This window comes from Sus scrofa, chromosome 14 (genome assembly GCF_054392235.1).
Source record: "Sus scrofa isolate SSC_HxYL_T2T_F1_AM1 chromosome 14, Sscrofa_HxYL_maternal_Yorkshire_Landrace_v2.0, whole genome shotgun sequence".
Classification (NCBI taxonomy): Eukaryota; Metazoa; Chordata; class Mammalia; order Artiodactyla; family Suidae; genus Sus; species Sus scrofa.
This window is the reverse complement of record NC_139396.1, coordinates 68556487-68574344: the sequence shown is the minus strand read 5'-3', so window position 1 is coordinate 68574344 and position 17858 is coordinate 68556487. Positions and strand designations below refer to the sequence as shown.

At 50.0% G+C, this 17858-nt stretch overlaps 1 protein-coding gene across 3 annotated transcripts in view; it reads left to right on the top strand.

The window, feature by feature from the left end:
* The first annotated feature begins 523 nt into the window (after positions 1-523).
* TBC1D10A (TBC1 domain family member 10A) overlaps positions 524-17858 on the top strand; it is a 32561-nt gene continuing 15226 nt past the window's right edge. The window contains exons 1-3 of one of the 3 annotated variants that reach the window (XM_084993685.1): positions 5292-5410; positions 8662-8805; positions 17768-17812. Coding sequence is in view for 2 of the 3 variants with exons in the window: in XM_021072299.2 (XP_020927958.2) it covers positions 595-905 (311 nt within the window). In the remaining variant the exon portion in view is untranslated. Of the gene's footprint in view, positions 906-5291; positions 5411-8661; positions 8806-17767; positions 17813-17858 lie in introns of those variants that run through there. The other 2 variants (XM_021072299.2, XM_084993684.1) reach the window with 2 other exon arrangements.

The window sequence follows — 17858 nt, the reverse complement described above, 5'->3', positions numbered from 1 at the left end:
GGTCTGGCCGCGGCAAACAAAATTTCCTGGGCCAGGGATCGCTACAGCAGCGACAACGCCAGTTCCTTAACCCGCCAGATCCTTAATCAGGGAACTCCCAGTCTCCCTAACTTAAAGCCCCAGAAGCAGTTGGGGTGGGGGACTGCTGAACTTCAGCTCGGCCTAGGTTTTAAGTCGCTGAGAGTCGCTGGGAGAATCCCAGAACCACCGCGGGTCTCCTCGGAGCTTCTCGAATGGGTGAAGCAATCCTCACTCACGTCCCTGGGGTCTCGCGGGGGTGGGGGGTGCTTGGAAGGCAGATGCGGAATTCCCAACGGACGACTTCGGCCTCAGCTGGCACCGCGCTGCAGGTGACTGGCTGGGTCGCGGCTAACCCGGAAAGGCCAGAGGAGCTCTTTCAGGTGAGCTCTCGTGATTGGCAGCCCAGGGGGGAAGGGCTTCGGGAGACGGCTGCCCCGCCCCCTCACGTCGGGCCGGTTGGCGCCAGCCTGGGGGAGGTGGGCGGGCCCTGGGGGTCCACGGCGCCCATTGGGTGTGGAGGGGAGGGAACGCCGGGGAAGGCCTAGGGCCCCGCCCCCGGATTTGCTGCGACCAATGGGCGCGGCACGTGGGCGGGGCGTCGGCGGCAGTCGGGCGGCTGAGGCGGCTGAGGTGGCTGAGGTGGCCGCTGAAGCTGAGGCAGCGGGCGCGGCCGGGATGGCGAAGAGCAGCGGAGAAAACGGGCCGCGCGCTTCCGCAGCCAGGGGGAGCCTGTCGGGGACCCGAGAGAGCCTGGCCCCGGGCCCCGACGCCGCAACGGCCGATGAACTCAGCTCTCTCGGCTCGGACTCAGAGGCCAACGGCTTCGCTGAGCGCCGCATCGACAAGTTCGGCTTCATCGTGGGCTCGCAAGGCGCCGAGGGCGCGTGAGTATGGCTGGGGGCCGGGGCCCGGGGCCGGGGGCGGGCGCGGGACCTGAGAGGAGGGCCTCGACGCGGACCGAGCCGCTCTCAGGAAGGACCGACGTGTCTCAACCAGGAACCAGCGACCCTTATCTCCCTTGCCCCACCCCCACCTCCCCCCAGGCGGATTGACCCGCTTTCACCCTGGAGCCTACTTTGGAGCCTGGGACACGCAGGCCAACCTCACCTCTCCTGCTCGCACCTCCAGACAGACTGACCCGCCCCCAGGAAGGGCTCTCCTCACAACTGCGGACAGATTGACACCTGTCCCAACCCCATCACTACCACCCTCGCCTTAGGGTTGATTGACTTTGCCACCCTGGGCAGGCTCACAGGTGGCCGCCCTTCCCCCAACAGGCCGATGTTCTCCATGCCCCCCCGCCCCGCCCCCGACCCGCAGATGCCCTTGTTTTAGCAGTCCACTACCCTCATATCAGGGGTATACCTTAGGCAGACTTCAGAGGGACAGACTTCTCTGCCCACACTACATTCCAGGACAGACTGACCCTCACCTCAAGACACACAGACCTCTGAATAGACTGATATTTGTCAGTTCCCTCCTTCTTTGGGACAGACAGTCCCTTCCCCTCATGGAAGGGTCAGAGCAGAGCGTGTTCCCCTCTCCCCTCAGAGGCAGATTTCTCCCTGTCATTAGCAACAGGTGGGCAGACACTCCCCCTTTCCAGTACCCACAAGGTGATGGTACCTCATCTTCAGGATAGACTGTCTTTGTGGATGGTGTGGAAACATGCACCTCCTCTCCAAACACAGACTGGGGTTGGGGGGGCAGCAGCAGGAGACAGCAGGGTCCAGGCTCTTAGCACACCCAGATCCCCTGTACCCAGGCACCCAGCTGGCAGGCAGAGAAATGTGGGGCAGGGAAGCAGCACCTTCCCTTTAAGTGGGGTAAATTGAGCAGCCACATAGAACTCCTTGAGCCTAGTCCTCACAGAGATCATATGTATGGGTTGGTGATCCCTTTAGGAAGGATGGACTCTTGATCCCACTCCCATCCTCCTGTCCTGTCACATGAGACCAATGTTGTGCACAAAATTGACAAATCTCCCTTGCAATGGGCCTCCTCTTCAACAGAGAGCCCCATACAATCACTTGTGGGAGCCCACAGGACTCAGCCATGACCCTACTCCAGAGGGTCCTTCCTCCCCTTCTCTCACCATTTGTGACTGCCCAAGCTTCTCCAGCCTCTGTTATGACTTATGGAAGGGCCTTGATCATGTGTAAGATTTCAACCCCACACAAACAGTCCCATAAAGGTCACTTCTGGGATTTTTCCCTAGTCCAAATCCTCATATTCAGCAGGCCTCTTTCTCATTTGGAGAGGTAGAGAGAAATGCAGGCCTCTCCCCTCCTCTAAGGAGAGTTCTCTTTTACTCACTGGACTGTGTCCTCCAGCCTCTTTCCATTTACTCACAGCAAGCTAAGCCTTGTCCATTCCAGGACTCAGAGAGCACCCCTTATTCTGATCCCTCACCCTGACTCAAAGCTTTGTCACAGTTCCCTAGGGATTGGAATGAGAGAACCCAAAGGTGAATTGGAATATATTTTTGAAATGAGGAGCAGATACAAGGGCTCAGGGTCCTGGGAGGGATGAGGTCTAAAAAAGTGGGAAAGGAGTTCACAGTTGCATTTGTGGGTGCTTGGAGGGAAGAGCTCAGATTTGCTGGTGAATTCTGGGAGGTAAGAATTCCTACCATGCTTATCAGGCACTTAATCACATCTCAGGGTACAGAGCAGGGTGATATAGTGGAAAAAGGCCAAATTTAGCAAGAAGTCACACTTACTGGCTGTGTGACCATGGGTAAGATCCTGAATCTCTGAGCATGTTTACTCACTGTAAAGGGTAACAGTATCACCTACTCCCAAGATTACTGTGGGGATTAAATGAGATAAAGTATTCAAAGGTGCCTAGCACAGTACCTGGCTCAAGTAGTGGCCCAGAAAAAATGTTAGTTTCCTTTTCCTTCAAAAGATCTGGAAATTGAGGAGAAAGTGAGCATGTATCTCTGGTATTTGTAGAAAGAGAAAGGCCCCAGGGGAGGACCTCCCTTTGGCTGTAGTCCCCAACCAAGCAGCCAGACATCTGTCTTCCCCACCCTCCAACCACAAACCCAGGCTTTGCAGACACCCTCTGCATCCTTGGTGTCTATACTGCTGGGGCTGAGGTGGGATTCCAGGTCCCTTCCTCTCTCCCTGTCTCACTTTCTTGACTCTGTTGGCTAACCTAAAATCTCTGGTATCTGAAGGCCTGGGATGTTCCCTGTTTAGTTTATATTGTGGTTCAAAAAAAGTCAAAAGTAAGTCTCTGCCCAAGGCCATAAGAGGGGAAGTTATGAGAAGTTTCAGAGTGGTTGTGCTGAATCCAGTCTCGTGGTTGAGGGCTAGTGGGGCCCAAGTGCTGTCCCAGAAAAGTGAAACATTAGCACTGATGGCTGCAGCAGAGATGGTGGGGACTCTGGCTCCAGATTAAAGGTCCATTTTAGCCATTCTAGGCCAAAGGTTGTCTCAAGATGATAAGTTTTGGCAGTTGCCAGGAGCTGGGGGGATGGGAAAGAATGCAAATCAGAAGCTACCCCACTCAGTTGAGTGTTCGGTGCCTGGCCTGAGTAGGTCATAAAATCATAGACCCTTTAAGCTAAAAGGGATCTTAAGAGATTGACCAGCTTAACTGTAATTTATAGAGATGAGGGAACTCAGGCCCAGAGAAGAGAAAACCTTGCTTAAGCATGGGGAATTTCTGTTGTGGCTCAGCGGGTTAAGAACCCAACTAGTATCCACAATAATGTGGGTTCGATCACTGTCTTCACTCAGTGGGTTAAAGGATCCGGAATTGCTGTGAGCTGTGGTGTAGATTGCAGAGGCGGCTTAGGTCCCTCATTGCTATGGCTGCAGCTCCAATTCGACCCCTAGCCTGAGAACTTCCATGTGCTGCAGGTGCAGCCCTAAAAAAAAAAAAAGAAAATCATACAGCATGTTAGTGGCAGAATCAGGTCTTGAATGCAGGATTTCTGACTCCCAAGTCAGGACAATTTCCACTGCATTTACCATCCATTAATATGGCCTATGGCCCCAGCAGAAAATCAAGGGCTGGACAGGTAGAACAGAAAGTTCATAGCAGGAACCTTTCTGCTCTCACTTGCCCTGGTTTAGCTCAGCACTTTTTTATGTGAAAGTTGCTGGGCCAGGGATTGAACCCACACCATAGCAGCAACCCAAGCTGCTGCAGTAACAATGCTGGATCCTTAACCTGCTGCACCACAGGTGAACTCCTAGCTCAGCACTTTGGTTCCCTCAGCAATGTAAGAGGCTAACGAGGATGGCCCAGCAAGGGTAAGAATATGTGGTCATTACCACTTTATTAGACCGATCAGCTTCAGAACTGAGTCCAAACTTATTCACCTTTTTCTCAGGCCTGCAGAGAAGTAAATGCTCAGTTAATATTTATTTACCAAATGACTTTTACTGCTAGACATTTCAAAGTAAGACCTCAGAGATGGCCATCCTTACATAGATAAGTAACCTTGAGGCCTGAGAGAAGGGATTCACCTCATCTCTTCAGTCAGTTAGGAGCAAAGCCAAGAACTGAACCCAGAACTCCTTATTCTCAGCCCTAGGCCCTTTCTACTTCACCTTGTCTGTCTTTTGAACCAAGATGGTCCCTACCTACTCTTGAGCAGTAGCCAGTAAGTGGGGAAAGGCAAGAAGGCAGCCAGCCAGTGAAGGTCCCTGTGGTGGCATGGGTACAGAGGACTGGCCTCCTGAAGCTGGAGTTTCCCACCCAGCTTCAGTCTGCTCAGTGCTGCAGGCCAGATGAGGTGAGGAACTATGCTTTCTGGGATCCCGTGGGTGTTGGCTTCCTGTTAGGGAAGAGAGGGATCTGAACTGGGCCCAGGGAAAAACATCTGGAATAGCAGTATTGTCTTCTGCTGAATCCCCTGTCCCCTGGGCCCTCCACTTCTTCTAGCCAACAACGGCTGCCCATGACTTTGGAGACTGTAGAATTGGCTTAATTGACATCCCTATAGTTTGGTCTGTGCCAGGTTTTGTTGGGTCAGGGCCCTTCTGGCAGGCCGGGGCCTGCCTCCCTGGTTTTCTACCTCCTTCTCCAGTTTATAAGTTCAAAACATCCTCTTTTCTTGAGCTATGACAGTTCCCAGGAGAACATGGAGCTGGCAGTGGAATGGTCCCCGGGTGGCCCATCTGGCAGGAGACTGCTGCACATGTGGGGCCCTAGTCTGTGACTCTGGACCACAGGTCCTTCGTTTTCTCTCTTCCTTCTCTTTCTCCGGCATCAAAGGAAAATCCGGTTTGGTAACCCTGTGGGTGTTCTAGGGCCTCAGACAAGACTTGACTTGATGAAGGAGGGGGACAGTGCACCAGCTGCTGCCCTGGGAAGGTGCCTGTGTGTCCGCCTGCTAGGAAATCTTAAGCTGTGGGAAAGAGATAAAGCGGTGAGACCTGCTTGATGTTTTGTCCTCCTAGCATCTGGGTCTGAAACAGGACCTTCAGGGGGCCAGTGAGGCCTGGCTCTGGTCCAGCCTCCCAATCTGTTTACACTGAGTTAGGGAAAGAAGGTGCTCTGTGCTCCCTCCTCACATTAACTCTGGAGTCTGGCCATCTGTGTGACCTTCAACGTATTGCTTCATTTTTCTGAGCCTCAGTTTCTCACATGAAATGGTTATCATAATACTGACTTTGCAGGATTGTTGTGATGTTTAAATGAGCTGATGTTTGAAAAGAGCCTGACAACACAGTAAGTACTCAATGACTGTCCTGCCTCTTCGTAGAGATTGGAGTAGCTAGTGGTCCTGTCATTTCATTTTCTGTTTTCTATCTCTGGCTGAGATGATGAATGTCAGTGAGGTCCATCCCCAGTGGGCAGGGTGAACCCTAACCCATGGTGAACCCTCACTTTCCCCTGAGCGGAGTGGTTATCCTGTTTTGTAGACGAGCACACAGAAGATCTCAGAAGAAAGCATCCAAGGTTTGCCAGTTGGTAGATGGCAGAACTGGGACTAGAACCAGTTTCTCAAACTGAATTCAATGACTAAGCCTTGCTAATGTGGCAGCAAGCAGGGTATCAGGTGCTTACCAGTCCCTGAGGCCCCTATACCCAGAGCAGGAGTTAGCAGATACCTGGCTACCTCCCCATCCCAGTGTGGAGGGCAAGGCAGGTCAGTACAGTCAAAGTCCATGGCCAGCCAAGCCAGGAAAGACCAAGTGAAGAAGATCTTTGGGGAGGCCCAGGAATCATGGCCAGATCAGGCTTGTTCTAGCCCGCCGAAGGCCAGCATCTACACTGCATTACTCTTGGCCTCAAAATACTGCCTAATGGCCATCTGAATTTGATATCCAGTCTGTGCCTTTGGAAGAAGTGTTTTTTTGTTGGTAAGTCAGGGATTATGTACCCTGTACAGGTGAGATTGGAGAACCCTTGCACTTAGTTAACAGTAGAACCAGATTTCGGCAGGGGGATCCTAGATCTTCTAACTTTCAGCCCATTGCTACCACAGCTATATGGATCCGCCCATTCTCTTCCTCATTCCAAGCCAAGATAAACCTCCAGAGCAGAACCCAGCTGTCATCCACCCATTGTCAGTGTCCTAGCTGATCACACTCTTATTGTGTGGGCAGCACATTTGAATCAGAGGAGGCCTACTTTAGCTGCTTCCTCTACTTCTGGCAAATGTGCTACTATATTTTTTGTTGTTGTTGTTGTTTTGTTTTTTTATTTATTTTTATTTATTTTATTTTATTTTTGTCTTTTGTCTTTTGGGGGCCTCACTCGCGGCATATGGAGGTTCCCAGCCTAGGGGTCTAATTGGAGCTGTTGTTGCTGGCTTACATCAGAACCACAACAACGCCAGATCCGAGCTGCATATGCAACCTACACCACAGCTCATGGCAATGCCGGATTCTTAACCCACTGAGCAGGGCCAGGGATTGAACCCGAAACCTCATGGTTCCTAGTTGGATTCGTTTCCGCTGTGCCAAGGTGGGAACTCCAAATCTGCTATATTGGGCCCAGGAACCCTGCTTGGCAGAGAGAAAACTCTCCTGGCTGCTCCACTGGCAAACCAGATCTCCTGATGCTTCACCTGCCTAGAAGCCCCTGGTCCAGGATTTTAGGGAAGCTGCCAGCTTAGGCGTTCCTCATCTCATCTTTCTCTTTCCCTCCTCTATCCCACCCTACCGTAATCCACTCCATGCTATGTCCAGTTCCTCAGAGGCTGGCACAGCTTACCTCTTTGCTGCTCTTCATGTAGGGAAGTAGACAGCAGATTCAGGAGCCTGGGAGAGAAAGCCAAGGCTTACTTTCATCAGTTTATCCATCTTAGCAGTGACTTTATTTATCAAACATTTATTGAGCACCTACTCTGGCAGCCCTGTGATTAGGACAAGGGATACAGAGTTGATCAAAACATCCTTGCCTTGTTTCACAGATGGGTTGGAAAATAGAAGCACAAACAATCATCACGTTGTTGAACAATAAAGGCTGTAATGGAGGCATGTGGTTGCTCTGGGAATATATAGGAAAAAGCAGCCAGCTCCACCTATAGGAGCCCAGAAAGAAGGGGCATTTGTTTCAGGTCTCAGAAGGAGCAAGGAAGGGCATTCCATTGTGTGGGAGGGGACTCTTGTGTAAAGTCCCCCTAGAAGCCAGCTGTTTGAAAACTATGGTGTGCTAAGTGCACAGGTGACAGGAACAGGAGGTGGGAGGATGATGTGAAGCAAGGAGAGGGTAGGAAAGTAGGTTGGGCAGAATTTGGCCTTGAATGTTTTTTGTCCTTTTTTTTTTTTTTTTTTTTTAGCTATTTCTTGGGCCGCTCCCGCGGCATATGGAGGTTCCCAGGCTAGGGGTCAAATCGGAGCTGTAGCCACCGGCCTATGCCAGAGCCACAGCAACGTGTTATCCGAGCCACGTCTGCAACCTACACCACAGCTCACGGCAATGCCGGATCATTAACCCACTGAGCAAGGGCAGGGACCGAACCCGCAACCTCATGGTTCCTAGTCGGATTCGTTAACCACTGTGCCACGACGGGAACTCCTGGCCTTGAATGTTAAACTGAGGCCTCCTATGTTTTGTTAGGGTCAGTTTGGTGCTGGCTTGGAAGATTGCATAAAGAGGAACTGGACTGCAGGTAGTGAGACCAGTTGGGAGAGTTTGGGACAGCTCAGGAGGGTGGTAGAAAGGCCTGGAAGAATTCTGGAGCTATGAGGATAAAGAGGCAGCAAATCGGTAGGGCTTGGTGCCTGACTGGCTGTGTGGACTGGTGAGGAGTTGGGAAGGCCCTGACCAAGCCATAGTGGCCCTAGCCATCCTGGGGCCTTCTTACCACAGGGAAAGCCATAACTTTATCTACTGCTTGGATGTCAAACTTCCCTACTAGGCTCTAGGTCCTAGGAGGACAGGAGTATATTCCCAGAGCCTAGCACATGGCTGCGTACATAGTACGTGGTGGATGAAAAGCAGGGAGCATTAGCCCTGTGGTCAGGTGAGGGGATGTGCTTAAGTCACAAACCACAAGTGTCAGTGGTGCATCCAGTGCTGGCACCTTGACCCCTGGGTTGAGAGCCCTTTCCCATACTAGCCTAAATATGCATATCCAGGCAGAATCACCTCTAAGAAATGGGTGGTGGTGCTCCTGAGGGCTGAGGTTCACCTTCTCATAGGTTTTGGACTTGCTTCTACTTCCAGCCAAGCACCAGCTCCAGGACCAGAATAAAGACTTAAGGTGAGATGAAGTCAGCCCTCAGCTGCCATCTGCCTCCCCCTGATCAGCAGCATATGCTGTGCCCCAAAGCTCCAAACCTGCTTTCCCTAGCTGCACACCACCCTAAGGTAGGTCTCCCATGCCCTCAGCCTTACTCCTCTCTCCCTGGAGAGGACTCTAGCCCTCCTTGCAGCCTTCCCTGCCATCTAATATGTTTACTGGGCAGAGACCACAAAGCTCAGTTCCACTCACTCCATCCATCCCTTCCAACCAGGCCAGCTAACCCACTCTCCTACTGGAGAGAGACAAAGAACCCCTTGATGTGCCCTGGGTATGCCAGCCATGCCAGGCACCTTGGGGAGTTCAGGGCTGTGACAAAGCAGAGTCAGCACCAGCCCACTGTCCACTTTAAAGGAAGGCAACAGGATTATGAGGATCAAACGAGATAACTGGATTAGGGACAAATGTAAACAAAGACTGATGAACAGAGGTCAGAGACCAGAGTCCTGGGCCTCACTGGGCCCCTAACTAGCTTTGTGACCTTGAAAAGGTTGCTTAATCTTTCTAAGCCTCAGTTTCCCCTGCCTGTAAACTTAGTTTTTTGTTTGTTTTTATATTTTACAGCCACACCCATGGCATATAGACATTTCTGGGCCAGGGACCAAATCTGAGCTGCAGCTGCTACCTATGCAGCAGCTGTGGCAATGGCAGATCCTTTAACCCATGTGCTGGGCTGGGGATCAAACCCACACCTCTTCAGTGACTTGAGCCGCTGCAATCTGATTCCTAACCCATTGTGCCATGGTGGGAATTCCTGAACTAAGGCAGTTTTAATGGATGATGTCAAAAAGTTCTTCTGCTTCTAACATCCTGAGACTGACCTTGGAGTATATGAAAAGGGCTTTGAGAAATTTTTTAGCAGGTACACAAGTGCAAGGGGTCATCACAGCACAGAGGCCAATGCTCCCAGCATGCTCTGTTCCTCTTGTGAGAGGACTTTTCTTTGTTTGTCAGACCAGTGGTCCTCTTGTCTTTGGGAGTGTCATCAGATCAAAGAATGCTTTGATTTGTCAGGCTCTGTAGTCTGCAGAGTGCTTTCATTCTTATTGCCTTGCAGTAATCCTTATAGGAGCAATGGGAAATCAGTAGGGTAAGTTTTATTTTGCCCTGTTTACAGACAAAGAAACCAAAATTGACTAAGTGATGGAACTGTGCTTGGGAGCCAGGATTTCTCCTTCCCAGTTTTCCATCTTACCAAAGTTGGTTGCCACTGGGTGGCCTCTCCTCCCTCTTCCTGTTCTGGCTTTAGGACTTTGGTCCAGCCCCAAGTGTCTACACTTCTCCTACTAGTAGGCTTTTCAAGTTATTTTTGTTGTTGAGTTGCTATAAAGGATGGCATACTTCCTGTCCCAGGTTTCCACAACAGCCCCTCACGTATACCCCAAGACAAGGCAGGGGCCGCTGGGTGGTAAGGGTGCCCAGGAGCATAGTGTGGAGAACTCTTGTTTCTCCTCTGTGCACTTGGGGCCCTGGATTCTGTGTGTCCAGAAACAGTCCTTCCTAGGCAACAACTTTTGGAGGAAGCTCTGTCTTTTCTTTCCCTCTCTGTCTTGGTTTCACAAAAAAAAAGGAGAACCTAAATTTGGACCTGGGTCTTTCTCTGGGAAGAACCTGGGTTCAAGACACCAGCAGACATGGCTTCAAGTCCTGGCTCCATTACTTTCTAGCCGTGTGGGCTCTCTGAGTCTGTAAATGGGCTAGGTGGTAGCATTGGGAGAGGGAACTGGCCCAACACCAGTTATGGCTATGAGAAATAAGGGCGATAATGTTGGTAAAAAACACCTGGCACAGTGTCTGTCACAAAGTGAGAGTTCTGTGGTACATGGTGGCTCTTATAATTAGAGTGTGAATTATCCTTTGAAGTTCACTTTAGGCCTTTGGCATAAAGGTGAGAGAACAAGGCGGCATGGGTATGAAGATCCAGATTCCCTCATGTGCTCTGCCTACTCACCCTTGGACCTTGGGGGTAAGACAGAGCCAGTCCCATTCAGCTTGTGACCTAGCGCTTTCTGACCTGCTAGGGCAGGTTGGGAATCCCCCAGTTAGTTCCTCATTGAGTCACTTGGAACAGAGCCCTCAGGTGACCCTGACTCTTAGGGCCCTGATTCAAGCTCTCAATCTTCCTTCTCCTTGGTCTGTGACAATAAAGCAGGGAACAGGCATGGGACTCCTGAAAGGTGCAATTCAAAGCCTATCTGGGGCCTCTGCCCTCTTGGGGAAGGAGTCAATTTGCTTCATCATGACCACTATCCTCCTTCTGTGTTCCCTGTAGATAGTTTTTTTGTTGTTGTTGTTGTTTACTTGTTTGTTTTGTTTTTTAATTTTTTTGGCCATGCCCATGGCATGTGGAAGTTCCTGGGCCCGGGATCCAACCCCATCACAGCAGCAACCCAAGCACCAGCAGTGACATCACCAGATCCTTAACCACTAGGGCACCAGTGAATTCCCTTTGTAGACTTTCATCCTGAGCTTCCTGTCCTGCCTCTGAGTGACCTATCCATCCTCCCAGCATAGTCACATGGGAATGCCATTTCATAGATTAGCCTGCATGGTGGACCAGGCTTTCACCAATACCTCCTCATTTAACTCTGTGAGATGTAGTTATCATCATAATCTCCATTTTGCACAGGCAGATACCAAAACCCAGAGCAGTAAAGTGACTTGCCATGCACCACACAGTTTATGGCTCTGCATCCGCCAAGCTTCAAGCTCCCTGGGAGCAAGGCTTATGTACACCCAGCCTAGTGGACAACAGTCAGTGCTAGAGTTTAGTGACAGAGCAGGAGAGGAGCAGAGCCTGGGTTCACCTCCCATATCTGTCCTCTGCTCACCCTGGATATTAGTTACTGGCTTGCTGAAAACCTGAATTTTTTCCTCAGCAGAAGTTGGGGGTGGAGGTGAGGGATAATTAGAGGACCCATTTTATGTGCTTGTTGTCAGGATTAAATGAAATAATTTAAGTGCTGAGCACCATGTCTGGTCCATAGCAAATGCCTGGTAAGTGTTATAACAGACTGCTGCAATTATGTTAATTGAATATAGAATTATAATGTTGTAAAAGGCCATCATCAGGCGCATCTGTGCTTAGCCCTGTGCTGGGCTTCAGGGATGATCCAGAGCTGGTATCAGGCGAGAGGAGTGCCCTTTATCAAGCTCTTTTTGTGTTTGTGCTTTTCCTACCTGTTCTCAAGGTAGAGGACTGTATTCCCACCTTGGTGTGGAAAAAACCGAAACTCATTGTGCGTGAGGTCACAAAGCTGATGAATCTACTAATGCACGTTTATTGAGCACCAGCTAGGGCCAGGATACGCTGCAGAGTGTCCCCTAGAGCGCACCTTCTCGGGGAATGCTTCCTCAGCAGAGCAAACCGGACAGTTGGGTGGAGAAGCCAGACTCGCTCCACTAGACTGCCCACATTCCCCAAATAAGCCAGGCCCTTTTCTCTCAACTTGTGCTCTCTCACACTGGGTCTTCTGCCTGGTGTGCTCTTTCCCCTTTCTTACCCTGGCCACTTCCTGTCATCCTTTAAGGACCATCTCTAAAGTCAGCTTCCCGTTAAAACTTTCCCTAAACCCCCTCCACCCCATCCTGGAGACTTCTCGCAGTCTCCTAACGCCTTCTACTTGCTTTGTGATAGCACTTCTGTGTGTGATAGTTATTTACTCACCCATCTGTCTCCTCTGCCAGACTGACTTCCTCAAGGGCAGGGACTACGTTTTATTCAACTTTGGAGATTCAGCGTCTGGAACACAGGCTTAAGAGATGTGTATGGGATATAATGAGGTGCTGATTGTGTTCTGTCACTGGAGTGGTTAGGAAAGGCCTTGTAGAGATGAGAGAGTATTCTGAATGAGGCCTCAGAAGATGAGTGGGGCTGAGTTAGAGTCGGGGTTGGGGTGAGGGAGGGCAGCTCAGAGAGGGGGCCCTCTAGAGAAAGGGCTGGGGGAAAAGAGGGCTGTGTAGGGGGAATAGGAGGGCTAGAGAGCCAGGGCCTGAGGTTTCTCTTGGACAAGGAGGGCAGTAGGGAGCCTTGAGGGACTCTTGGCAAAGATAAGGTAGCGAGTCAAGACTAATTTGATAAGATCTATTAATAAAATCTAGCAGTTTTGTAAGGATAGGTGAGGGAGTCCATATAGGAGTCATGGGGGCCCCCAGGTGTCCACAGTGAGAATGTGACCTGAGGACCCCATTGCCAGTGGGGAATTTCAATTAATACTCTCCGGTAGGGGTGGGGGCTTGGGGAAGGGATGACTTCTGTTGAGAGTAGTCTCCATAATCTCTGCATTTGTCAGGGAGAGCTGCCCTGGGGGTTTTGCTATGGTCAGTGCCTTTCCTTATCTGAGTTGGCATGGAGGAAGGGGGATTCCTTGCCTTTTGGAGCCAGCAAGGCTGGCGCTTAAAGGAACCATTTCTTGCCTCTGACATCGAGGGGGGCGGGGCTGAGCAGAGTAGAGAACTGGGCAGAGGCCCAGGGCACTGAGGCCAAAGAAGGGTGGAGAGAACCTGTTTACCATTGTGCACTGACCCAGGCCTGGGAAGGAACAAAGCCAGAGAATTCCTTATGGGAAAGGGAGGCAGGCCTAGAACTGGCTTGCTCTGGGAGTAGTGGAGAGAGAAGCAAGCCAGACTCTCACCCAGATGGGGAGCCTGGACACTGCCCTACCTCCAAGCCTGGGGCTGCCAGGCCACAGGAAGGAGTGCCAGGCTGCTGCAGACCGTCTTCCTTTTCCACACTGACTCACAGGGTAGCCTTGGGCAGATCACTTACCCTTTGGTTTATAGGCCACCTTGGCTATTTGGGATGAGGTGGACTCACTGGGTGACTTCACAGGCCTTGCAGCCCTGATCATCAGCCATTTGTACACCGCCAACCCACCCTCTCTTATATTCCATTTTCCTATCATCGGTTATTATGGAGCTGGCATAAAAGCTATTTATACTTTTAGTCATTACTGCCTCTTAGGTTAATGAACTCCAGAGGTTGTTACTCAGTGTGCAAAGTAGGTCAGTCTTTTGTTTATCCTCACTTCTTTTTCCAGCTCTGGGTGGGAACAGGGAGCTCCCCCACCCTTGTTGTCCCTGGATCTGTGATTGGCTGTGCTCTCTGTGCATATCCACTTCCCAGTTTTCCACACTTTTGTCTCGCTCACTCTTGCCCTCTCAGCACAGAGGGTAGTGGCTCTCTTCTGGTCAGTAAAGGAAAAGGAAGGGAATGTAACAGGTATTGAGGCCCTGTTACATGTGGGCACTTTATATTTATTGGATGTTTTGGTGGCCATTTGGCAGCCTCTACTTCCAGGCTGTGTAACTTTGGACAGATTTCTCAACTGTGCTAAGTTTTATTTTTCTTGTCCATTTAAGTGGGAATAATAAAATCTACTTCCTTGGGGAATTGTGTGCCTATGTAGTGCTTGGCAGAGCTAGTGCCCAGTGGGTACTGGAAGTGTGTCAGCTCTTACTTGTCTCATGTCATCTTTACTGCTGTCCTCTGAAGTAGTGGCATTGCCCCCATGTTACAGGTGGGGAACTGGAAGCTCAGAGCAGTCCCAAAGTGGCAGAGCTGGGTCAGAAGCCAAGAGTTACAGTCTTTGTGTCATTGAGTAAATGACTTACTCTCTCGGGGCCTCAATTGCTTCATGGGTAAAATGGGGATAATCCTGCCCTGCTGTGTGTGTATGTGGACCAGTCAGATGGGAAAAGGGATGTGAAAGTGCTAAGTAAGCAGCAATTACCAGTCACATAATTGCTGCCATTAACTGGACACCCAGCAGGCTGGGTCCTTAGATACATTTATTCTTCATTTAGACCCTATAAAGTATGAGATGTGTGTTATGGTCCCACTTGAAGATGAAGAATGAGACCTAGGGGGGGTCGGTCTCCTAGGTGGAGGAACAGGGATGGAAACCTATGTTGGCTGGCTTCAAGGTCCTCACTCTTTTTACTCTCTTCCATACTCCACCTGGCCTTCCTGATGGTTGAGATGAGGAGGTTCAATCCTGAGGTCTGTGACCTTGGGCTTTCTACTTGGGCTGTGTCTCTCTTTGTTTGGCCTGGTTTGGAGAGTGAGATTTAGAGGAGGGGGTTACACTGATTCCTTGAGACGAAAGTTCATTTTTTACCATTGGATAAAGGACGTGGGCACAGGTACCACGCCTGGCTGAGTCTGCCAGCCAGAGGCGCTGAAGTGTGTGTGGGCAGAAAGTACACAGTTGGAAGCACAAGAGCCCTGGGTCTTGGGTATTGGGTAGTCTTGTCCTTCTAAGCGTTAATGGAGTGTCACTGCTGCCTTGAGCCATGCCATGGCACGGCACGGCCCAGCCAAGCCTAGCTCAGCCTGAGAATGCAATAGAATCTGGGCTCAGACACTGTCTGTCTCCTCTGTGCCTCTCTCCCTCAGAAGGGGGTGGCCAACAAATGGCACATTTTCCCAGGCTTGCCTTTTCCAACTGAGGGTGTGCTCATGAGCTGTGCCCACCCAGCATATTGGCCTCACTGAGCAATGCTAGGTATGGGCAGGCCGCTCACTGGAATAGTCAGAACACAGGAGCAGGTGGTTAGACTGTCTCCAGGGGCTTAGAGGCCAGAGATAGAGCCCCACAGTGGCATCTGGAGAATAGCCTGATTTCCTCAGAGCCTTTCTAGGGGAGTGAGAAGTAGCACATGAGTCACTATGGCAAAGGAAAGCCCTGGTTTTGCCACTTAATAGTGTTGTGACTTTGCCCAAGTCATACAGTCTCTCTGATTGGGTTGAGTTTCTTATGGGTCTAAGGAAATAGTAGTTAATCTATCAGGATCTCACTGGGCTATTAGGGGCACAAATAAAATTGCTATAGGCAACAGTGGCTTGTGGCCCCAAGTACAATACAGATGAAAGTAATGATGTCATGAGAAAACCAGGCAGGCATCTGTTGAACGCCTGTGAGGTACATAGTGAGAGTTACAGAAGTTCAAGACCCAGTCCAGTTAGGGAGGGACAGTGCTGAGCAATATGAGCAAGTTGTAATAAAGTGCTCATTTCAGACCATGTCTTGATTCATTAGTGATTTAGTGTGAAATCAATTTTAGGGGATTATTACTAGCATTTTATTTATTTATTTATTTTTGTCTTTTTGCCTTTCCTAGGACCACACCTGCGGCATATGGAGGTTCCCAGGCTAGAGGTCGAATCGGAGCTGCGGCCACCGGCCTACACCAGAGCCACAGCAACGTGGGATCTGAGCCACGTCTGTGACCTATACCACAGCTCACAGCAACGCCGGATCCTTAACCCACTGAGCGAGGCCAGGGTTTGAACCCGCAACTTCATGGTTCCTAGTCAGATTCGTTAACCACTGCGCCACGACGGAAACTCCTATTACTAGCATTAAAAAAAAAAAAAAAAAAAAGGAGTTCCCATCGTGGCGCAGTGGTTAACGAATCCGACTAGGAACCATGAGGTTGCAGGTTCGGTCCCTGCTCTTGCTGAGTAGGTTAACGATCCGGCGTTGCCGTGAGCTGTGGTGTAGGTGGCAGACGTGGCTCGGATGCAACGTTGCTGTGGCTCTGGCGTAGGCTGGTGGCTGCAGCTCCGATTCAACCCCTAGCCTGGGAACCTCCATATGCCGCAGGAGCGGCCCAAGAAATAGCAAAAAGACAAAAAAAAAAAAAAAAAAAAAAGAAATAGAGGAGTTCTCATTGTGGCTCAGTAGTAATGAACCCAACTAGTATCTGTGAGGATGCGGGTTTGATCCCTGGCCTCACTCAGTGGGTTAAGGATCCAGTGTTGCTGTGAGCTGTATGTCACAGATGTGGCTCAGGTCCCATGTTGCTGTGGCTGTGGCATAGGCTGGCAGCTGCAGCTCCGATTTGACCCCTAACCTGGGAACTTCCATATGCCTCAGGTATGGCCCTGAAAAGCAAAAAAAAAAAAAAAAAAAAAAAAAAAAGAAGAAATAGAAATAGAAAAGAATGATATAGTAGTATTTGGATTGAAAATATCCACTGCATTAATACATGGAAAAATAAATTGTTTCATAAAATGTATTTCGGTTATATGTGTATGAGTGTGTGTATGTCTATATCTGTCTGGTCTCAATATAAAATGTGTTTCTTATAGTGGATCTCAGTTTAAAAACTTTGAGAAATGATGTTCTAAGTCAAGATGAAGGTCTCCAGGTTGAAGGACAACTCATGAGATCTGGGTAGGCATGGGGGTTATAGAGGCTGAGGGCTTGACCTGTGGGGCAGAGGAGTGTAGTACACAAAAGCGTGGGCTGTGGAGTTCCTGTCGTGGCTCAGTGGTTAACGAATCCGACTAGGAACCATGAGGTTGCGGGTTCGATCCCTGGCCTTGCTCAGTGGGTTAAGGATCTGGCATTGCTGTGGCTCTGGTGTAGGCCAGCAGCTACAGCTCCGATTAGACCCCTAACTTGGGAACCTCCATATGCCGCAGGAGCAGCCCTAGAAAAGGCAAAACAAACAAACAAAAAAGTATGGGTTGTGTAAGGCAGGCCTGGGTTTGAGTCCAGCTGCATGGCTTTGAGCAAGGCACTTAACTTTGCTAAGTCTTAGATTCTACTTCTGGAATACGGAGAACGATTATGAAAGGGTTGTTATGAAATGTACACGAGAATAATGTATATAAGCCTTTAGGAAGATATTGGTAAGTAGTAAATGATGTACAAATGGTAACTACTGTTGCTGCTGTTATTGATGGTGTTTTGTTTTTTATTGTTATTTTGGGCCCTGAAAGTGTTGCTGTGATGGAAGAGGGGAGAAGGGGCGTTCTTGGTAGGGACGGGAGGGGGACAAGGAATAAGTGTGTATGTACCTATATGAGACTGATCTGGCTGAGAATCAGATAGCCTAGAAGGGAGTGTTGAGAGTATAGATTGAAGGTTCCAGGAAAACTGGGGGGAAGAAAGTTCTTCACAGTAGAAACTTCAACAGTAGGGTGGCTTCATCTGGAAATAATGAGGCCCCATCCCTAGAAGGGTCTCAGCAGAGGCTGGGCAACTAGAAACTGTTCTCATTAGCTTCTTTTGGTTACAGAGACTCCTTCAGGCCACCTTAAGGAAAGAGGGGTTTTCTGAAAGGGTAAGTGAAACTCAGATCTCTAACATCCCCCCATGGGCCATTTGGT